Source organism: Anabrus simplex, chromosome 1, assembly GCF_040414725.1.
Source record: "Anabrus simplex isolate iqAnaSimp1 chromosome 1, ASM4041472v1, whole genome shotgun sequence".
NCBI classification, from domain to species: domain Eukaryota; kingdom Metazoa; phylum Arthropoda; class Insecta; order Orthoptera; family Tettigoniidae; genus Anabrus; species Anabrus simplex.
This window is the reverse complement of record NC_090265.1, coordinates 1,119,983,043-1,120,008,007: the sequence shown is the minus strand read 5'-3', so window position 1 is coordinate 1,120,008,007 and position 24,965 is coordinate 1,119,983,043. Positions and strand designations below refer to the sequence as shown.

At 37.6% G+C, this 24,965-nt stretch overlaps 1 protein-coding gene across 1 annotated transcript in view; it reads right to left on the bottom strand.

The window, feature by feature from the left end:
* Positions 1 to 2,000: 2,000 nt before the first annotated feature.
* Positions 2,001 to 24,965, bottom strand: part of eIF2Bgamma (eukaryotic translation initiation factor 2B subunit gamma) — a 110,485-nt gene continuing 87,520 nt past the window's right edge. Inside the window, exons 8-10 of the mRNA XM_067137355.2 lie at positions 20,082 to 20,311; positions 10,114 to 10,217; positions 2,001 to 2,202 (exon numbers count right to left, since the gene is read on the bottom strand). Coding sequence (XP_066993456.1) covers positions 2,150 to 2,202; positions 10,114 to 10,217; positions 20,082 to 20,311 — 387 coding nt within the window. The 3' untranslated portion in view covers positions 2,001 to 2,149. The remainder of the gene's footprint in view (positions 2,203 to 10,113; positions 10,218 to 20,081; positions 20,312 to 24,965) is intronic.

Here is a 24,965-nt window from a genome sequence, read left to right as displayed (position 1 = left end):
ACTACCAAAAACCAAAATCCTAAATTAAAAATAAGTCATACTTAGATCATATATATACAAATATCATACAAAAATAAAATGTCATTAACGTATGATTATTACAATGTAACTGAACATATCTTGGACATCAGTTGGAGTGACCAGTGTACTTAATGAAAAGTACACCTGCACACATACGGTGAATGTGCAGATACATTACCATGTGCAAAAAAAAAAAAAATTATTAAAGCTTAGAGTGAAGAGTGAAAAAGAGGACAAATACACATTGTGCACATTCCCTCTCTATTATTTATTTATTTATTTATCGTATGGTTTACAATCACATCACAATAAAAGTATTTTAATATTATTTTCACATCTGAACACATTAAGTCAAAATGTCAGATTGGTATCTCTAATATAATTAACACCGTTTTGAGTAGCCATCAGGAACTCGGCTGAATCTCCTGAGAAGGCTGATAGAGGGCATTCTTGGACAATATGCTGAACAGTTTGTCTTTCAGCACCACAACTACAGTACACTCGGGAGATGGAATTTTCTTCCATTTATAAAGGGAGTCTGCACATATACCACAATTAGTTCTGATTCGGTTTAGAGTACACCAAATTTTTCTGGCGAGCTCAAAACCTGGTGGCTTAGATGTGATGCATGGCATAGCTTGCTGTTCTGGTGTTGCAGAGGTCTTCCCTCTCTATTATAACAATGTATCTGAAATGTACCATACAAAATATCAACTGTCTAAGAACTGCAATCATTCAAAATACATGGGGAAATGTAGTATGATCACTACACTCCCTGATTGTCTTGTTTCTGGGATTTTTCTGAAATATTGCTACAATTGAGGCTAGCATTATCCATAAAACCCAACGTTACGTTCAGTACACTAGTAGTTCAACCTATCCCTCTTCCTTGAGTGTCGAGGCACAATTCACTGTTGTTTGGTATATCCTCCTCACATCACAGATCCTCAATAATGGACATAAGAAAATTGTATTTATCCATGAGGAGTGCATCTGCATTCTTTGAATAAATTATACAGGTGTTCTGAATAACAATGTCCAACAAACTGAAAAATATACTTTTCCGCTATTATCTTGTAGGACTATTTGAGTTAATGCGGTGTGAATGTTTGAAAGATCAACTGCTACCATTCCCTTATTGTAGAGCCAAATCGTCACTGGCTTCACACCTTCTTTACGATTTTGCTGCACAGTAGTACTGTATCTTAAAAAGTGATACCTATGGATAGGCAGAACACTGGTTTATGCCTTTTAGTTTACTTGAAATCTATAGTGAGAATATTATATGTTTGATAGTAAAGAGAATGTGTTGGTTTGAACATCTCCTTGATGAGTTCATACAGCAATCCATTTGAGTTAGAGCAAATTGTCTTTGTCCAAATTACATTCCTGCATGTTGTTGTCGTAGATTGCTATATGGTTGGTTCATCATCACTTTCACTTTCCAACACTTCACCTATAAACCTTTAATCTATAATACCTTCTAAATCAGATTTGGGATCACTCAGATCACAATCAGGGTTGGCAAAATCGGATATTTACTTTTGATATCCAAAAAATTCTGTACCTGTTCATCAATAATCCTTCAAGATTTTTGGGTACAATTCATAATAATTTCCACACAAACTATGAAAATAATAAATATATATACACACATATACACATAAATAACTCATGTATGAACAGAAAACTAAGATATGAGATGTTAAATAAGCAGCTAAGCGCAGAACATGATGGATTATTTACAATGGTGCATAACTGGCAGATGGAAAACTATTCGCATTTATTTATTTGGATGAGATTGAACTCACAGCTGCTGTGGACATCAAGGTTGATAAATAACAGCATGTTATGCTTTCTATTGATGAAATGATGGCAATAAATTATAATCTGTCAAAAAATTGATAGTTGCTAGTTCCAGGGATACTACCCAAGAACCAATAATCTGAGTGAAATCTAAATGACTGAGGAAAGCAATCTAGAAAGGAACAGTCAGTTTTATTCACCATAGTAACAACTGCACCATCAATACATCTTGCGTAGTACAAAGGAAGAGAAGTTAAAAATATAAAATGACATGTCTTGTGTAACATGAATGCAGAACAACACATCAACTGCACTCAGAGTTCTAAATCTCCATGAGACGGTCCATGTCTGTAAGAACTTCACTGGAACGTTTTTCTAAAAAGAGAAAAATATTGGAATCTGGTTAATTACTCTCTTAATTTACTGCAGTATTCAGCAAGATTATCATAACTAGGTGGAGGATAAAAATTACTTTATATAATATACATAATATAATGCTTGGTTTCTGAGTTATGGCCTTCAAAACAGTGATATTCTTCGCAACAGTTGTATCCTTATTATCTGCGACGTGTACAATCCCTGTCACCAGCAGATTACCCTGCACGAGTTATGTTCTGCCACTGGTTCTTGCAGCAGTGTGCCTTTCCTGTCTAAGTAATTCAGAGATAAAGCAGAGTTCACACGAGATAGCATTACAAACTTCCACAATTAGCAAGTATGGGAATATGAAAACACACATGCAATTGTTTCATCTCATCATCAAGTATGGTTCTCCCTCAACGTGTGGGCCGGTATCATTGGGGATCGGTTAGTTAGACCCCATGTACTTGTAAACAGACTTATGGGGCAGGCAAACACAAACTTCCTGGAAAACACCATGTCATGTTTATGAAGACACTCCACTGACCATTCGTCAACAGGCTCACTTCTTGCATGATGGCGCTCCAACACACTTCAGTCCTATGGCCGGTACTTCGATTGAACGTTTCTTGATTGATGGACAGGTAGAGGTGGCCCAATTGATTGGCCTCCACACTCACCTGATTTGAACCATCTCGATTTCTACTTATGGCGCCTTTTAAAATCACGGGTGTATTCGTCTCCGGTGACTGACGTCGAGTTCCTTCTGAATCGAATTGTAGCAGGTTGTGAGAAAATGTGCAAAATTCCTGGAATTTGGGATCCTGTTCGCAGGGCCATGAGACATAGATGTATTCAAGCAGGAGGTAGACATTTTGAACATCTTCTGTAAAGGCAACTACCTGCAGGAAGTAAAATATTCCAGCAAATATCACTGTTCTGAAGCCCATAATTTGGACACCAAGCATTTCTGGACACATGTTATAATTAACTTTTTTCACTGTCTACATATGGGGAATACATACCTGAAATTATGCCCTCTATTTTTGAAACATCCTCTATAAGCACACTTTGAATTTAAATCTGAATTTGAATAAAGTCGAATACTTCACTGAAAACCCACAGAATCATTTCATCTGTCTTCGACATCTTCAATGTGACAATGAAGGCTAAGAGTGTAGGAGTTGGGCAGAAGGCTACAATACCAGTAGAGTGGTGATAATATGGGTGGACAAGTAATGAGCAAAACAATAGCCCCAGAAAATTGTTAAAGCTCACGATAAGGAAGTTCCATGGAAGAAGCTGGAAATGATCAGAATGATTTGGAAGTGGAAACTGTGAGACTTTTCCACTGGCTTACATAATGAGTGAAGCCAGTGAGAGTACATCAGTTACAAAACAGTCTGGAGACGCAATTAAATGTGCGACAGATGTGAGTCAGTGACAAGTCATTTGAGAGTGCGTCAAGAGTATCTGAAACAGTCTTTATTATATGACAAGCAGCAAGCTGTAAAGTGAACTGCTCTAACGATGACATTCTGTTGTGAGAGGCTGTGTTGGAAAGCTGATGTTCAACATGCCAGAGTGCTGTGTTATCAGCGAAGTCAGCAAGTACAAACTGTTGAAGTGGAAAACTCAAATGCGAGTGCACTTGTAAATAACTGTAAATAGTAGTTTAACTAGATAGTTGACAGTAAAACACGCTACCGTCAACCAGGCCTGAGTCAGCCAGGGTGTCTAGAATCAGCTACTTTGTCATAATTACAATCTTATATTCTTCCTGCAATGTATCCAAGAAGGGTAAAAAAACTTCATCTCGATTGGTCCGTATTGAACTGGGATTACATATATATTTATTTAAGTAAAATTTACGATTCCACCTATGTAATGCAGTTTTTTACATTACAGTTTAATATTTATTTGGTACCAGTACCAGCCATAAACATTCAATTATACAATTCAGTTGAAAGGTCCTAATTCGAAACTGGTACCAAATAAATATTAAACTGTAATGTAAAAAAATGCATTGCAAAAGTATATTGTATTGAATAGGTGGAATCATAAATTTTACTTAAATAAATATGTATGTATCCAAGACCCAACTTCTGCACAAACCGTTAAAGCAAAGGATTCAATCAACACTTTCCATGTGGTGGGAGCAGCCAACAATATGTAACATGTTGTTAGTGAATTAAAAATATCTAACCAAGCGAGTTGGCTGTGCGGTTTGGGTCGCGTAGTTGTAAGCTTGCATTTGGGAGATAGTGGGTTCAAACCACACTGTAAGCAGCCCTGAAGATGGTTTTCCATGGTTTCCTATTTTCACAACAGCAAATACTGGGGCTGTAGGCCATGGCTGCTTCCTTCCCACTCCTAGTCCTTTCCAATCCCATCGATGCCATGAGACCTATCTGTGTTAGTGTAACGTACAGCAAATTGTAAAAACAAAATTCTGGCCTTGAAGAAACAATATGAATAAGTCTGTCCAACTTTTAATAATACCATGGTTGTGCTTATCATACATGGATGTAATTGTTGGATCGTACATGGATGTAATTATTGGTAATGTTGTTGACTAGCAACAGTAGCAATAATTACTTTTTTATTTCTTTTAAGAATGAATTATCCAAAGAAATTAAATTACGGTATCTACCAAGTCGGTCATCAGGCTATTCTTGCAAACAAATCGGCATGCTTTCTGTGACTCGTGTGAGCTGAATGAATTGCCTTACTTTAACAGCATTCCCTGTTATGTCCCTGTCACACTGTTATGATGGGAGGCAAGTACCCACACTTCAAAAGTGTGATTGAGGATATTAAAACATAAAAATTGTCTGTTAGACAAGCTGCCCAAACTTTGGCACCCAAGATCAACATCAGGTAACCACAATAGTGGAAAACATTTGGAAAGCATGGGAAACAGCCCATATATTGTGCCATTTCCATGTGGGACGAGCGCCGCAGCGCGAGCGACGACAATAAACACGAGGTCCAAAAACATGGCGCCGGAACAGTCTGGACATGAACTCAACTACATACGACAAAAAAAGCGAAAAAGTGATAGTGAAGATAGAGACTTTACATTCATTTTTGAGCAGAAATATGTGTAAAATCATGTATATAATGTTAAGTTTAGGCTAAATGTAGAATCTAGAATGTATTAAGTAAGACAAAACCAAAGATCATACAAACTGGGTAATGTTACGTAATGTAAAACAGCGATAGTTGGCAAGAGTAATGGTGGCGACATCTAGGTATCGATAGATATAAGTATGTACTTAAGATTAACTTCCACATCTAGTATGAAACACTTCTGTTCCATGTCTTTGTTTGAATGAGAAAAAGGCGGAGTATGACTCTTGGCCACTGTTGTTGATGTAATGGTAGCGTGCAGACGATATATGTGAAGCTCAGAGAAGGTTATTGTTAAACAAGCATATTACTGTTATACATTAAGAGAAGTCTAAGCGTATACGAGTTGAGTGTATAAAGAGAGTTATACTATACGACGTACACTGTAAAAGAGTGTCAGTACTTGATAATCTAATGTTAGCCTTTTTCACGTGTGATCTACATGAGAGTGAGATAAAAATTACAATGATGTACCCAGGTAACAGATACGAAAATATGAAGAGCTAAATTGTAAAAGCGGTTTTTAATCCCCCACTGCGGATTAAGCCAAATACAACTCCATTCTATTTCACTAGGCCAGCATCACAAAAACAAAAACTTCGTCCTGATGTTCTTCATGTTTTCATTTAAGACAATACCTCCGTTTTAAAGTCTCAGCGCCGAGCGCGTAGAGGCGCACGGCTGTGAGCTTGCATCCGGGAGACAGTAGGTTCGAACCCCACTATCGGCAGCCCTGAAAATGGTTTTCCGTGGTTTCCCATTTTCACACCAGGCAAATGCTGGGGCTGTACCTTAATTAAGGCCACGGACGCTTCCTTCCAACTCCTAGGCTTTTCCTATCCCATCGTCATCATAAGACCTATCTGTGTTGGCGCGACGTAAAGCCCCTTGTAAAGTCTCATCAACCATCTCATGCTGGTATTTTTCACATAGCATTTATGTTATCGAGAAATTAACAAAACTCATTAAGAGAAAGATTGTAACCCCGCAACATGTTCCCTGAAAATACAATTACAGTGGAACCTCGATTCTCCGTTTTTGGAGGGATCACCGCAAAAAAACGTGCAACATGGGAAAACGGAAAATCCAGGAATGAATGAACCACGAACAAGTTGGCTAAACATCACAAAAAAGAAATATGTATACTTAAAATCTTACAAACACCCCTAAACCAAACCAAACTACAGCCCCAATGGGCCTTCCGCCTACCAAGCGACCGCTGCTCGGTCCGAACGCCTGCAGATTACGAGGTGACGCATGGTCAGTGTGACAAATCCTCTCGGCCGTTATTCCTGGATGTCTAGACCGGGGTCGCCATCTCACCATTAAATAGCGCCTCAATTAAAGGTAATCGCAGAATGAGTGAACCTGGAACCAGCCCTCATATCCAGGTAAAAATGCCTGACCTGGCCGGGAATCGAACCTGGGTCCTCCAGGTGAGAGGCAGGCAAGTTCGACCGCGGGGCCGGCTTCAAACATTAATTACCGGTACACGGCTTAAAAGTCTCGCAACTTTACATTCAGTTTTACCAGGGAAACTTCGTCGGTTTCGTCTGAAAACTTCTTTCAGATCAGTAACTTTGATCGGTCATACTGTTCGAAAAACCTAATAACATCAAGGCAAACAATCGACCACAAGTATTTTTTAATTCTCGAATCTAATAAAATAAAGCGCATTGGATACAAAAGCGCCCAACATGATGGCGAAATCCCTTTTTCTTTAAATCTTCCATTGTAATTTGGTCACCAGTACCTAGGTACTGTTCGTAGTCAGTTGGTGGAAATCTTGTACCGCGCAAATTAGGCCTACGGCCTATATCGACTTTTAAAGGTTATGTTGAACTCGAGAATAATGTGTCGAATGTAAGTATCGATTCTCAAGTTTTCGAATACATTATGTTCAATTATGTCCGTCACTAATCACGATTACATTGGAAAGAGAAAAAAATCCTCAAAACTTCCGAATTTACGGTTATTCGCGACCTTGAGCTCAGCTGGAAAACGCGCTTGCTGTCCAAGTCGGCACGAGTGCGAAATGATGCAAAGGTTTTTACATGTAACGTGCGCAAATAAAACGACTGCGGTTTTAACATTTTAACACAATAACGTGAAATTCCTAGTCTTACATTAGGACCAAAACAGTAAAAGGCAATCCCAAAACCACCCAAGCCTTTATGTATGTAAGGTGCAACATCTGTTCAGGTCTCTATAACGTAATCGTATAGGCTACGATAATATTAAGATACTCAATTTGTGTTACTGTACTTAAAAAGGAGCAGTTTAGATTCCTACCTGAAAGCTCAGTGACTATACAGTGCCCTCAGGGAAGTGCCGAAAACCTGTTCGGCGATACACTCGGAAAAAAAAAAAGTAAACATCTAAGCATAGACATAATGTACACGCTTTGAAAGTACGAACATTTGACGAAACTCGTTCCGTCTTCAAGGAGAGCTGTCGAAATGCGTTCTGTCTCCTTCCAATTGTGGATACACTCTGCTTTATGATTTCGATTCTCTAAACAATACCACTCGAATGCGATGCTAAGATGGTCCCTTATGCAACTTCACCGCCGATCACTTTTCCTCTTCCTCAAATTACCGCAATGACTGGACGTTAACACCTAGATCCGAAAGTATGCCGCAGCCGTCCTTTCGTGAGATACAGTTTCTTGAAAAATGCGTGATCGAGGATTTAGCGTTGATGGGACTGAAATTTCTGAACGGTTGATGCGGGAAATCGTTTCTTCGAGAAACGGATGATGCGGGATTTTTACAACATGATTTAATTAGGATGCTCGTGGGACCACGTAATTTGAACGGATAATATGGGAAACCGTAGTTTCGGGGAACTTATAATCGAGGTTCTACTGTATCAACAAATAACTGCCATCATTGTTGCCATTCACAATGCACCATGTACTTAACGACCTTTCGTTTCAACTACACCGAAATTTTGCCTAAACATTACGACACTCAAACAAGTTTCCTTCCATGCCAGCCAAATTCACCGTTGCTTATGGAACCATATTCACAAACCCGGGACTTCAACCAGACAGCTTTCAGTATGACTATCTCCTAATAGAACCTCATGTGACAATTTTAAAAACATTGGAATTTTTTTCCTAGCATTCCAATAATTATGAACTGAGGTCAAACCACACTGCATTTTACTGTGTAGTTGCCTTGTCAATACTGCAATCATCAACCAACGGCAGGAATAACGTGATGCACATTGGTGCCAGACATTTTGTATCTTTTCTCCCCAAACTGCCCCCATGTAAATATGTATATAAGCTTGTAATTTCCCAACTCTTCAATAGAGTAACCTCAATACTGTATTACTGTGTAGTTACCCTGTCAAACTGTGATTGTCAACCAACGGCAGTAATTATTGTTATGAACATTGGTGCCAGACACTTTGTATCCTTTCTCCCCATACTGCTTCCATGTAAATATATATATATATATAAGCTTTATAATTTCCTAAGATTTTCTAACAGAGTAGCGTCAATGATTCTTCAGACCACCACTGCTGGACACTACCAAAATGCCCTGTGGTTTTATGCATTGGTGCTGATTACTGTACCTGTAAATAAGTTAATATAAGCCCTTTTTAACTCCATATATTAATGAACATTGTTTCTCATTGAAATTTTAGTAACATTTACCAACATTTCCGATAATGAAACGTCAATACTTCATACGGACCACTGCTGCTGGACACTGTCAAATACCCTGTAAGTGCAAGTCTCTTTCCCTTAGACTGCCCCACTGTTAATATGTTAAGTTATCCTTTGTCGGACATACCCTAACATTTGATGCTGTTGTCCTTCACAAGTGGTAATTTACAGCCAACGGCTGATATATTCGTATCTATATCATCAATGAACATTGTTTTACTCATTGATTATCCCTACTGTAATATGTCAATATTATATCTTAGTATTTACAATTTAATTACAAATCAGGTACCTGATTTATGCCTTGAGGTAGTACTATGACTGATGATGCCTTCAATGAAGGCCGAAACATGTCTCATATAGAAATAAAGATAAATTCCTAAATGTTTAAAAATTCTTATGTATTGAATAGGTGACTTAATAAACTATTTAGCATCCTATATATAGTACCTTCAATACGGATCAATAATGATATTTTTATCACTTGCAATGGCAAGCAGTATTCGGAGTCATCATCGGAGAGTTTCCTTTCCCTGTCAGGCCTCACAGGTCTCCAAAACTTTATGGTAGGGATAGATTAAAATTCAGGATTCGAACCTACAGTGTCAAGATTGGGAAGGCCACATACCCAAATAGAAATGCCCACTGCTGAGTTTGATAACGCATAGAGATGTTTGGTTTATTATTTGGCAAAATAAATTCTGAAATATTATACTAAATTTATTCACTGCAAACTCTGCACTAAGTTTCTCCATGAACAAAACCACGCGTCCCCAATTCTTACAGAAATAAAAGATAATGTCCCCAACAGGAACATATTTTTTTTCTTTTTTTTTCAAAATATTTCGCAGCAGGGGGAAGTAGTAAGAACAGCTGATGTTGACTTTCTACCTGCCCTATCCTTGAACGAATGATTTCTGGTTAGTGAGGATGTGTTAAGAAAGACTTGAACTTTTGCCTTCAATGTCATATGCAATTTTAATGCATCAATCAAAGATGAATGATGTTATAACTGATTAAGCAAATGCTTACACTATGTGTAGCTATTGGGATGTTTGGCACTTCTAGGGTTAATATTTAACAATGTATTATGTGACAAATATGAAGTAACTCACCTCCAGCAGGCACACAGTGGTTGCTCCCAACAAGACAGTCCTTCAGTTCTGCACCACTACCAATCTCTGCTTCATCACAAACCACACAGTTTGAAAGCACACATCTGAAAATAAATTTTTAAGCCATGAAAAATACTATGTAACTTATCTACTATTTCAGTGAAAGAGATTTCTAATAAACAATTACACAGGATGACCATGTATGTCAATAATTTAGATTTCCAGTCTTCTAGGAAGTCTAGTCATACTCTAAGATATACAATATTTCATACAATTCTATCAGAAATCTACAATGATATGTAAACAATAGAATGAAAATTTATCTTTCTAATAACTTAACCTGTTCCTCATTATGGACAATAAATTGTTGCCGAGCAGAAAATGCCCGCCGCAAGTTATCAACATAGATTTATCACAAATGATATTGATCAAAATTGCATTTACAGTATTTTACTGAATGTTTTGGAAAAAAATACTTTTCTTGAAATACTAATAAAATATATTTGTATATTACCTTTACATGTTGAATTCAGTATGGTATGACTCAAAATAGGGGTTGAAGCACAAGGGCACATTTCTGCAAGGCAGCATACATTGTTCTTACATCTTTCCTAACACCTATTTTCTGTCATAACATGAATTGCCGGCTAGCATATTTTTTCTCGTCTATGGATGGATCTTGGAAATGGAATGTCTCTCTTTTAGCCTTACACCAAATCTGAAATCTATATCACTGTCATTGTCCAGTACATCTTGAACAAAATAAGTCATATTTTCCGCGTCACTAACACTCACTAAACATCACAAACCGCTTGAGTCACCTTGATGCCATAGTAGCGAGTGATAGTGATCCAACCTAAATATTCAAGGCATTATTTGTATAATATCATGAGCCATTTGTAGATCTGTATGTTTATATTTGTAATCTCATGTGCTATTTATAGGTCTGTATCTTTATTACAAGGTAAGCAAATGCATCAGAGATAATCTGCCTGCACTCCTAATTTGTAGCGAGAGCTATTTCTAATTCAGAATGAGGAAATTATATTGCTGACATTAAACTCTAATATAGGTTTATTTTGTAAGGCAAGTGGAAAGGTCTGGCCATGTAGACTGTACAGTGTGAACACAAACTTCTGATATAAAATTATAAAAATAATACCTCAAATATTGGTGTAATAAGCTTGTAACTTTCTAAGTACATAGAGGAAAGATTCACAAGAACTTAAGTTTTAGTTTCAAAAAAATATCACAAAAATGACCAAAAATACAAATTGTTTTCCAATTAAATGCACAGAGTAAAATCACAAGCCTATTGGAAAAAATGCTAGCACCAGTGGGAGATTTAAATAGGTAATAGGTTAAGATAATCATGATTGAGCTGTTACCTATACTTTTCATATGTACTTTACAAATTAGAAGATATTCTTAAATTCTAATATCATCCAGCTAATGACAGACCTGCCGTGGACCATATTTTATGCAGACGATATTATTTTGGTTGGTGAGTCATGTCAAGAGGTTGAGGCAGTCTTAGAACAATGGCAAGTAATACTAGAGGCAAATGTATTAAGAACAAGTTGCAAGAAAACAGAGTACAACACGTTCTTTAACTTTACTCAGCCAGGGCAAGCAGGCTCACACAATACTGTCTTCCTTGCTGGGGAACCACTGATGATAACCAACAAGTTCAAATATCTTGGATCAGTCATCACAACTGATGGTAATATCAATGCAGACGTCAAGCACCATATCAGTGTTGGTTGGATGAAATGGCAGTCTCTTACTGGTGTTCTGTGAGATAAGCAGATGCCAGTCAAATTAAAGGGCAAAGAGTACAAAAACCACTGTCCGGCCTGCCCTCACTCATGTGTGGCTCCGAATGTTGGGCAAGGCGGAAAAAGTATGACCAGCGAATGCATGTTACAGAGATGCGGATGCTGCGATGGTCGGCAGGAGTCACTCTGTATGACAAAGTGCGCAATGAACACGTGCGAACATCATTTAAAGTTGTGCCCATCAGCCACAAGATGGAGGAGAAACAGCTCCGCTGGTATTGTCACATCAGAAGAAGAAATTAACACCATTTAGTATGGAAAGCTCTTGCCATCGAAGAGCCAAAGAGAGGAAGAGGGTGTCCTAAGGCAACATGGAAACAAACTGCTAAGGCTGCCTTAAGGAAAAGTGAAGTGCCACTGGATCTGATACAAGAACATCGGACATACTCTCTCCAAGTCAGACAAGCCGACACTGAGTGAGCTCGGGAGTGCCTGTTTTATGGTAACATATATAGCCAGGAAAGACGAAGATGATGATCCACAGTTTCCAAATAAAATATCATAGTCATAAGGTAGCTGTCATTTTTCAAAAAAGGCAATACTGATCACAATCTGGACTCTAACACGTAACACATTTTAAATAAAAAATGTGATATAGGCCCCAATATTTATTTTCCTATTTACTCTCCTAGTTCTGCTGGGACACAAGTTATCTGATATTATGCTTTACATCTGGGGTTCATTTCTGACAAAAATTTTCTTGAAATATTTTACCTGATTTTAAACTGGTGAAAATCCATTTGTAACTATCAAGAGACATTTCACCTGCTTAGGTCGGAACTGAAAGGACAGGATCTGACCTCATACATTAGGCTCAGAAACCAAAATGGTGACATTCCCCTTGATTTCTGTCAATGAAACAACTTGATTATCACAAATATCTGTGTTGAGAAATGTTTGAGACATACCACAAGGTACAAGATGGGATGGGGAACATAAATCCCTTACTGGCTACTTCATCTCAAGAGATATTAAGGTGCTGCCAGGGAAGAACACAACAGTGCTCATCAGCTAATAGTAGCCAGCCTAGTGAACACTGTGGTGGAAAACATAAACACTCAATGTAAACCAAAGGTCATGGTCTGGGAACTTGAAAACCCAGAAAAGAAATATGACTATCAAATATACTGTATATAGGAAGAAAATCACAAGAGAATTAAAATTCCAAGCTGTACACAGTTCCATCAGCCACCAAGCACAGCCCAGCTTTCTAAAAGTGAGGTGGGGACCGGCGAAGAAGTGTGGTGCCCATTAACACCTTGGTTGACACAGCAGTTAAAACTGTTGGCAAAACTAGTCGCAGAATAAGGCTGACAGAATAGTGGAACAGTGCTGTCCAGCAGACAAACAAAGTGAGAAAATAGACAGAAAAAGAAATTTAGAAGGATGTGGATACAAATGAATAAAAAATAAAAGAACTCAGTCAACTTTACTGAGATATGAATTTCGAAGTAAGGAGAATTATCACATCTGAAAAACAGAGAATATGGATTGAGACTTCACACAGAAGCTAGAAGAAGACAGCAATACCCGTAAAAATTTGTTATATCTAGTAGTGAATAAAAGCAACACATTTGACCCAATAAAGGCTCATGAGAAAGAAGATGGAGAGACAAAAACTTTAGGGATGAAATGGGGTATTATTCCAAAAACTATACAATGGGTGCTCAGGAAAAGGAGGCCCATCTAATATGAACAGAATTGGAAAACACTTTAAAGAGCATGAGGAAAACTATGATGAGTTAAATGCAGACATGATCAAGGCAGCAGGAGTCCAGGGCCTGCAATGGTTCTTCAGAGCCATGAACACAATGTGGAAAAAAAGAAAAAATCCCCGAAGAGTAGACTAAAGGCACCATAGTCCCACTATTTAACAAGGAGAGCAGACAGAAAACTAGTAATAACAGGAGCATTTCTCTTCTGTTATATGGACTCAAGATAATGGAAAGAATCACAGAGCAGAGACTGCAATAAAACATTCAAAGCTTCAAGAACAACAGTACAAATTTAGAAGAAATAGAGTGACAACAGAATCCATATCTGCTCTAAGGATAATAATGGAAAAGCACTTAGAAAAGGGAACAAATGCCATATTTATATTCCTTGACATTGAAAAGGCTTATGATAGTGTCCAAAGATGCTCAATATTGGAATGCCTTAAAAATAAAAATGTATCAAGTACATAATTGGTGATGATGATGATGATGATTGTTTAACAGTGTCAACAGGTCTAGGTCAACAGCCCAAATTACATAATTAAAGGAGGTCAAAATGCTGTATGAACAGTGACAGAGTTTTATTCAAATAGGCGATGGATATACAGAATGGTTTGTGAATAGACACGGTGTACAACAAACAAGCCAGTACATTACCGTAAAACGGGGTGACTTGATATGTTTCGTAGCTTCACGTTAATTCGTATTTTTTCACTATGATTGTAAACTCCTTGAAATAATTTCATATGAAGGTTGGCAACCATACAGTTGGCCTATTGAATTGTTACAAATGTTTTCAAAATATTCCGCTAGGTGGCATTACATTATACTGTTTACTAACATCGTAAAATTCTTGTACTTTTGTACTTTGGAAAAATTTGTATAAGAATATTATTTTCAGAAATGGGAAATATTTAAAATTAACTGATGAGTAACTCCAAATATTTGTGCTAGTAGAAACATACATTAGAATAAGCAGGAATGAAAACTTGAAATATGGTAGAATGAAATTTTAAATATTGTCCAACTTGGGATGACTTGATACAAAAGCGTGAACTCATAGTTTGAAGTTCATGCTTACTATCCAAGTTGGAATCATCACTGATACATTAAGAATGATTATATCACTTAAGTTATGTGCTAACAGATGAATTTTAGTTCATGATAGCCTACTTCATACAGGGTATTCTTTTGTACAGGGTACCATACCAGTACTGGTGTTCACCACGATGTCGAGGAGTTACAGGAAAATTCCTAATGGGTGACCGTACGCCACAGGCCGTCTGGAAAACTTGGAGAAAGCTTTGCATGAGATCAAATCTTCAAAGTTAAGTATTTGTACTGCTTCTGAGAAGTATGAATTGATCAAATGAAGCTTTGGCATTGTCTGCATGGTAAACACACTAAAACAATAGGCGGTCAGACAGTTCTCTCCAGAAAGAAGAGGAAAGCTTGAAAAAAAACCTGGTTACTGCAAGCGAATGGGGATTTCCATTTACATCATATGATATCAGACTGTTGGAGAAGACTGGGCTAAATCTTTTTTTGCTCAAAATGGACAAACATTGACTGTAAGACTTGCTGAGGACATTAAACACTGCCATGCCTCACTGTCGCCTGTGACAATTAATACTTCAATCACTTGGAAATTACACTGACAGAAGTAGAACCAGGAAGCATCATCAACTATGATGACATGAACCTGTCAGACGATGCAGGTAGAAAGCAATTTGTAGTGAAACATGGGTGCAAGCATGCGGAGAATGTTATGAACTCTTCTAAGGCATCTACATCTATAATGATGGCTTGCGCAGCAGATAGAACATTAGTGCCTCCATTTGTTATCTACCGTTCTGTGCATCTCTGTGATTCCTGGACTAATGGCGGTCCGAAGGGAACACGTTATGCAAACACCAAATCAGGATGGATTGACCAAAGGACTTTTGAGGAATGGTTCTGTACAATTGCACTGCTATATCTGAAGACCAAGGCTGCACGACGAGCAATCAGAGGTGATAACCTCTCCTGTCACTTAGCAGCATCTGTCATAGAGGAATCTCAGGCCAATGATATATAGTTCATTCTGCTGCTGAAGACCTCCACCCACCTCTGTCAACCATTAGACATTTAATTCTTTCGGCCATTTAAACGTCACTGGCGTGATACTCTGTTTTCATTAAGGAGTGAGGGTAAATGTTTCCACCTATTCAATACTACAACATTTTGATATTAAATATTCTGTTTTATTGGAAGCTGAAAGGCAACCATAGAAAAATTCCAAAGGACAGGTTTCAAGTCATCCTTAAACACTTACTAGCCAGAGTACAAGAAACAGCTGCAGGAATTATTAAGGCAGTGTTTGAAAAGGCAGGAATCATGCCAATAAATCGCATGAAGGTGCTGAATCAAATTCCGTGTGATCACGTCCAGAACACCAGAGCCATTTGAGCTGACATAGAAGATTCATTTGTTGGGCTGTTGAAAACCCTTCATTATGGGACAGATGACAATAACTTCAATACTGGTAATAAGAAATCCAAAAGGACAGTGCAACCAGGGAAGAGTGTCACTAATGTGGAGTCTGATGATTTTTCAAGTTCACGTGAGCTGACCCCAGACCCACCTAATCTGCATGACAACATTGATGGCAATCAGAGAAGAGATGATGATAGAAGGGATCAGGAGGTTGAAACAGAAGCACCATCTGCATCTCAAAATGACCAGTCAGCATATGAAGAAGTAAATGAAGGGGACTTCATAGTTGAGAGATAGCAGTAAAATCAAAAAGGTCCATCGATCCCAAAAAACATCTTGTTGCTTAGGTGGTCAGTGTGAGTGAAACTTCATCGACGATATCAAGGGCTGTAGAGGTGAAGTTCATGGGGCGCTATAACAACAGCCTGGATACATTTGGGTGGCCAGAAGTGGAAGATAAAGGTTTTGTTTATCCTCAGGAAGTGAAACACCATTTACCTCCCCCTTCAATATGGCAAATTGAAATTCGATGAATATATTACCTTTAAAAACACAATTACAGGCATGTGTTATTGAGCAATATTGTGACAATTTAATGTTAATATTTTGTATGTTAAGTATGTATTCTCAATGTTATATTATTTACTTTCATTGTATAAAAATATCAAATAATAAATCTTTTATCACTGCCTTCAACATAACTGTAGGTCCAATGTACCCCAATTTCTTCAACATATGTCAGAAATTGGATAAACACATAAATGTATGTATGTATCTTGACACCCCTTCTCGCCTAGAACGTGATATGGAAATGGTGATCAACCTGTGTATCAAAATCACCCCGACCCAAGGGGTGACTTGACACAGCATAATATGTTTAAATTACTCTGTAGTAAATAATGATTTGAAGTTTATATTACTGTTATGTTGACATTACACTGAAACATGAATTTTACAACTTAAATTTAGTAAGTTGTACAAATGGTTATGAAGAAGCAGGCACTTCAAGTCAAAAACTGCATCAAGTCATCCTGTTTCATGGTACCACAGCAAGCTTCCTCATCCCCTACAAGCAACTCTACTCATTCTACGTTTCTCATCCTGTAACCCGTGACAGCCGCCACATACACCTACATCATATTCTGGATACTTCTCGGCATAGTGGTCTCTCTACTCACTGCTCACTGGCTCGCTCTTATTCTAATTATGTCACCTAGTGCATATATAAACCCTGCTATCCTCTTCCTTTGCTCCCCATGTCATATATTGCCAGTTAGCAGGTGAAACCAGCAGAGCCCGAGGGGCAAAGGTAGGAGAGAGCATTTTCCTGTGTGGAAGTTATTATCATCATTTGACTGCACCATTATGAACTTTGCAGGCAAAGTGGCCCTCGAAGATGGACCCTGATTTAACTGTCAGTGTTCTCTAGTCACCTGCAAGTTTGGGTTATGGTCCTATTTGTTAGTGCTGATTTGTAGGAGATATGTTCATTGGTGTGGGATACTGATGATAGTTGTGCTTTGGCTCCACCAAACAGACATGCTTAATTTCATCCCTACTCTCTTGGACATGAGTTAACTCATGGAATGTGTGATCTTTTCAACATTTGTAGGTAAAACTCAGACTACTCTCTCAACCAAGTGTGTTTCATACATTAACTACATGAGGCCTCACTTAGCCCCAATTCAGCAATTTGGTAGAAAGCCTCAGCAACTCTAAATTTGTTCTATGTGTAACCCATTTGGACTATTCCGAGAGCCGAGTTGTTTTCCATACTATTTATGCTTTGAATATGTGTAAATTTTCTCTCCTAGACTCTAGTCAATTTCCTTGTATTTGATATGTCCCTTTCTCTTAGGCTTATATCTTAGTAATTAACAATTTTCTTTTCTTTTCCTTGATATATTCACATTGGCCTTTTTCCTATCTCAGAAAACCCTGTAATTTTGTGTGCTTTGGCAAATGTTTTGGAATTATTTTAATTCTAAATAGGTTGTATAATATTCTTACCAAGTGTTATTATTTGTGAACTAGTTTCATATTTTTGTAAAAAGGTATTTGTTTCTATACAGTTCACTTTAAAGATGAGTTTGCTTTTTGTGCCTCAATTTCCCTCCTGTCCTTTCCAGTTATGTGTCATGTCCAATCCAACTGGATTTTGATGCACACATACTACTAACTCTCATGTGCATAAGATTTAAAAACTGATATTGAGTGTTACTTTCATAAATGAGTTTGATTTCTTCCTTATCCACACTCAATTCATTACTGCCCAGTGCCTATGCTTTTCTGTTGCCTTACTTTACAATCCAACTCTTGGGAAATATTTCAGAGCAGTACAACACAAGCAAATTAAGTTTATATGATTTACTTTTATTGAGGTAGCCAATATTCTGTTCACTTATCAAAGTGTCTCCCTTTACTATTCAGAATGTCACTGCACTAGTGACCGAGTACATCCAACCCACCCGTTTAAAATACTACCACTATAAAACACCAATGTCGCACACTTATATTAATCACTGTAATGCATGAAATAATGAAGTGTCTTAAACGACTCAATAACAGTCCTGCAGATGATGTACTGATAGGGGTGAAAATGAAGCTGAAGTCCAACAGAAGCTAAATGACTGGAATACAGTATTCAAACAATCTGGCCTTAATATAAGTCAATCTAAGACAATAGTGTTTCAAGTCAGTCGACAGAGCATCCATACCAGCATCATTCTGCATGGAACACAACCAGAGGAGTTCAAACAGTCCCAATACCTTGGTAGTGTGGTAACAATAAATAACGGATCATCTGCAAAACTCATCATTAGAGTACAGAAAGAAGCATACTTTTACCATCTAACAAGAAAGTTTCTCTGGGATAAACAAGTCCCTTTTAAGATCAAAATCATATTCTACAAGAGCTTCGTTGTGCCTGTTACCACGTACAGCACAGAAACCTGCACACCAAGCAAAAGAGATATCAGCAAACTTCAAGCTGTGGAAATGAAGTTCTTAAGATCAAAGGCACAGAAAATGAGGAGGGGACAAGATAACAAATGAGGAAATACAGTACATCATCAAGTGGAGGTAGTACAATCACTCAAGGAGGTCATTGTTGAAACTAGCTTAAGATGATTTGGTCACCTTAACGAGAATGGGTCCACAGAGTACAGCCAGAAAAAGGTCCAGGGCAAAAGACCAAGAAGTCGGCCAAAGGAGAGATGGTTCAACCAGATAAAGGAAGACCTAGAAGGACAAGGATTGGGGTGGCAAAATCTTGAAGAAGGTGTGTACTTGGACAGGAAGTGGAGAGTGCTCATTCACCACTCAGGCAAACTGGAGCTGGATGATGATGATGATGATGATGATGATGATGATGATGATGATACATTTTGTTTGATTTTATTTTCCTGATTACATTGTTGCATGCGTCAAGAATTCATCTTCAAATGGAAATTTCTATAATGTAACTGCACACTTGCACATGGAATTTCCTAACAATTGAAATAACATCTGCTTATTATCACTTGCATTTCCACCTTTCAATTAAGACATAAATATCGTATCAAAAATGTAATCTTCATTCTCCTTATCATGTTTCTTCATTTGAATTCTGCATTGCAAATGAAAGTGGTTACTGACTCCAAAGAAGACAGCAAATATCAACATATTATAAGACAAGAAACAAATGAGTCCCTTCTCAGAATAAATCAAATATCTTGTTGCAAAACTATGCACACAGAATTAAGGACAGCAAAAATATTCTCTGAAGTAATAAGCTAATTTGTTCTGAGATTGTAAATGAAAGATCTTAGTGATCAGTCTGGAAGAGTTATTCTTTTGTTGGAGCTTTTACAAAGGAGTAGAATGGACAAAAACCCTTTAATACCATCAAACAGAGGAAACCAACAAAATCCTGTAGTGATATATCAAATATCTGACTCACCCTTCTCTTATCTTGACACCGTTCATAATGATGCAGCCAGAGACTCGAACTTTAGACTCGACAGTACAATGAGCTCCTATGCTACTTGCTTTAAATGATGTCTTCTCTGACAGAAAGCTCTGTTCTCCCACCATACAATCCCCATCCACTTGGGTTGACTTGATCTCACTAGTGGGGTTGATAGCTATCAACTCTCGATTACCTGTCACCAAGGGCCACAGTTCTGTGATCTGCAATCAGAAAATACAACTAAATACATTAGAAATAAGAGAAAATATTTCAAAAGAAGACCATAATAAGAAAGGTATTATTCCAGTTCACTTGTAAACATAATTTTTACTGAATTTTGAGTGCATTTCTCTCTTAAGCACGAGTCCTGAAATTAAGACAAACACTATGCATAGAAATATAACTAACCCCTCCCATTTTAGTTCAAATAAACAGAATCAGCATTTGGTCCATAAAATATATTAACGAATAGTTATCAGAGGTGAAATGTTTCATAATTAGCATACGAGTCAACATCACTATTACACTTTACCAAATTCAGCTGATGATATAGATGTTGATTCCCATAGGGAACTTGAAATATTTGTCCCGAATGAGTAAATTTATAATACCAATATAAATGGTCCGTTATTGGACATAAATTTTCCAGCTAACTAATTCCTGGTTGCCAGCGTTTCGCCCCAGTGTGCTAAGTCAGGCTCATCAGTTGGTAAATAGCACACCCACCATTACGCATGGCTAGTGCATACTGTGGAGGCCACTGCGTAGGCTATTTGGAGCCACCGGCAGTGCCAATGCACTATGAGAGACTTTGTCTCATTACCAAAAATTGATGCCTGCCTGGCCATCAGATGATATAGATGTTGATTCCCATAGGGACCCTGAAATATTCGTCCCGAATGAGTAAATTTATAATACCAATATAAATGGTCCGTTATTGGACATAAATTTTCCAGCTAACTAATTCCTGGTTGCCAGCGTTTCGCCCCAGTGTGCTAAGTCGGGCTCATCGGTTGGTAAATAGCACACCCCCCAAGATGCATGGCTAGTGCATACCGTGGAGGCTACTGCGTAGGCTATTTGGAGCCACCGGCAGTGCCAATACACTATGAGAGACTTTGTCTCATTACCAAAAATTGATGCCTGCCTGGCCATCAGATGATATAGATGTTGAATCCCATAAGGAACCTGAAATGTTTGTCTCGAATGAGCAAATTTATAATACCAATATAAATGGTCCGTTATTGGACATTAGCTGGACTATAGCTGTTAACAGCATACACTCATTTGACATTACCAACATGTATGCTAATGTGCCCATTAACAACACCATACAATTGAACAAGAACATTTTCAAATTCAGCAATTTAAGTACAGTAGAACCCCGTTTATCCGAAATAAAGGGGGCGGAGCCACTTCCGTTGACGCGTTTTTTCGGATGACAATGGTAAATATTTTCGGAAGTTAAATGTCGAAATGATGATGATGATGATGATGATGCTTGTTGTTTAAAGGGGCCTAACATCGAAGGTCATCGGCCCATATGTCGAAATAAAAATGCATAAACTCTGTTAAGCAGAGGTGCATACTGTATATTAATATTAAAATATTTACATAATATCACTGCAACCGCTCCGGGTTAAACATTCTTTGCCCGATACCTCCATTTTCTAACTCGTCGTTGGGCAGCCTAGTTTGACGAATGGAGTCGCTCAGCGGATACCTCAGGGTTTACTTATGGCAAGTAGGACATGTAATCCTACTGTAGAATTCGCTTTACGTGAGTCCAAGAGAATTCCAACTCACGGGTGATACCTATCGTTACTCACGACATAATGATAATCATCGCCGACAACCTAATTAGAGTTTGACCTCGAGAGAAACTAGCCATGGTTAAATAAACACTTAATTGTTCGGTACCTTACTTAACTAGTAGTTAACTTACAATCTAGACAGTAATTAAAGAACTCATGACACCAGCAATTAGAAAAATAACAAAATATTTATTATTAAAATATTAAATAACTAACTTCATATTATGCAACGCATTCTTCAAATTAACTGAAAATACGTAATGAAAATGAGTCAGCGCTGGCTCGTATGACAAACAAAAGATAATATTGAGTATTTAAATTGTTAAATGATCAGTTCCTTTGTGAAGTTGAAGTTCAATATTTGCTCATTTACAACAAATCACTGGATACATCTGAGGTCCACCTCGCATTTAAATTATAAGTATAACATCGACACAATTAACTCATTCCGAAAGTTCACTTTCTTTAGTCGTATTTAAACAATCTCACTTGGATACAATATCCAGCCGCAATGCATCACAAATAGATTAATAAATTAAGTGTGAATTAATTGGAATTACGTTTAAGTAGATCTGAGTGAATTATAGGAAATCGAAAATAGAACTGAATATATTAAGTTAGGTTTTAATAAAATCCGAAGACATGATTTTGTTGCAACGATCTCGTTGTGCATTGAAACTCCTTACGAACTAAGGCATTCTTTCCTAGTGCCAGTTAAATACGGCTCCTACTCTAGCCTTTCCCTAGCTGAAGTTCGTTAATGAAATGTATGTTCAAACGGCGAAAATTAACCAATCTAGCTATCTATCTAACTTCAGCGTAATCTTTGGCTGTCTCACACATGCCCTTATAGGTTCAATGTCCCTTTTAATTAGTTATCTTTCAATAACTTTCAACCACAATGCAAGCCACTTTATTCTCTTGCAATAAAAATGGAAGCGCTAAGCTGTGAGGTTTGGAAAACATAATCTCATATATATCGGTGTCGTACTGCTTCTGGTTAACTACAGCTATTCAAAGTCGTAGTATTCTAATGTTCAAAATAAGTCATCTATACTGAAATATAATTACGTCACGAGCATACATCTATACTAATAAATCCAGTTCGTACCTTGGCTTGTGTAGCTCCTGCGGTGTGGGCATTCTTACGCAAATAAATCATATAATTCACTTGTGTGGTATAACTTGAATAGCAGGTACACGAAGATCCTGCATCGCGTAAAAACCTTCTCAAATCACTATACATAACTCGAAACTTTCATCTAATTACCATATTCATATTCTCATAACAACATCAATCTTATATAAACACTGTCACCTCCATAAAAATATATTGCGTTTCCCAACTTGACGACTACGATAAAATACCACACTGATTCTTAATAATAATTACAAGTCGCAGATTCTCATAACTTACATACGAAGTTCAATGCCCTTTCTATGAACCAAACAAATGCGTAATTCCATGTTTCTTTCTACACCGCGCACAACCATACGTGACGTCAACTTCATGCATTACTTCAATGAAATCTCTATACACTCCCAGTATGTCATTTCAATCAGCTGTTTCATATTTCTCTACAAACCTCACGCTTCTTTCAAATGTTCAGGTCGATATAGCATAACCTATTGCTATATTATTAAATCGTAACTTCAAACTTAATTATCTCACATTTTGTTGGTAATCATCACTTGCATTGCTATATTATCGGTCTACATTTGCCATCAGCACATACCCAAGGTACATGTGTAAGCAAACCAAAAATTATGCAATAAAATGTTATGAATGACTTAGCTCGCTCATGGTTGTCCCTGGTCCAGCTGTTCCATTCCCATTGGATGTAGATGGGTCTTCGGTTCGGTCACGGGTTAGACATCTGGAACGTCATCCGCTCCTTCGTTCTGGTAGTACAATCTGGTTACCCGTCGCCTTCTTACGTCATGGCTCGGTTGGTTGGTTACCCGTCGCCTTCCTCGTCATTTCCAGGTCGTATGGTAAGATGAATTGTTCCCAGGTCGGTCCATCATTTGAATTTAGCACATCATCTTGATCATCTTCTTGATAGTCTCAATGTTGAAGATAATAATGCAATATACTGCCATTTTAATATTCTTATCTGACGTCGTTTATCCTTAATTTAATTTATTTTTATTTTTCTTCACAACTCTTCGACGTATCCGCAATTTCTTACGTAATGACTTCAGTGCATTTATTTTCGTCTCAACTGATTTTGAATTCAGGCGAAGACTTATATTTTATTCTTATTCAATCGTTGTATTCTTTCTTTTCTCTTATGCAATCCTTTGCTTCTCCAAAAGAAATATCCGATGACGGTAATTGCGTCCGCTCTCGATGTCGTAAAAATTCAAGATGAAGATTATTTAATAATAATGTTTTTTCTATTTTTTTGAAAACAATACTGTAGACCGTCCTCTGTCCGTTTTACTCGAATACATGACCATTCCGAGAAGTATATGGCCCTCTGAAACATCATAGCAGGTGACTATTCCTTGCTTGTTTTAGATTACAAGGCCCATACCTTCGGTCGGCGCCATTTTGTAACCTGTCGTGGACGTGCGAACGGGCACATCACTCATTGTATAAAATCAGTGATTTTCTTCTGAATTTTCTTGGTGCAGAGCTGCCGTGCAGCTATGTCGCGCCACCGTTTAATCAACCATACCTCAGCTGGTGTAGATGCATTGCTTTGTTCAACAAAGCGCAAAGCAATCTGAAATATGAAACAATTTTTTGTTACTAATGAACTGAATACTGTACACAGTAATTTTATTACAGTACTGTAATTAAAGCGTGTGGTACTGTATTATAAGAAAAATTCTAAATCAATCTTACCTCCAATGCATTAAATCCATCATCTGCTGTCACTCACTTCGCAGAACTGCTACTGCCAAGGTCGGAGTTGTCTGCATAATCTTCACAACGAATAATGCAGTAATAAAAATAATAATGATAATAATATTAATACAGTAATAATAGTTCCTGCTTATTCAAGAAAAAAATCTATCATGGAACGAACTAGAGGGTAAGAAACTGTTTTGT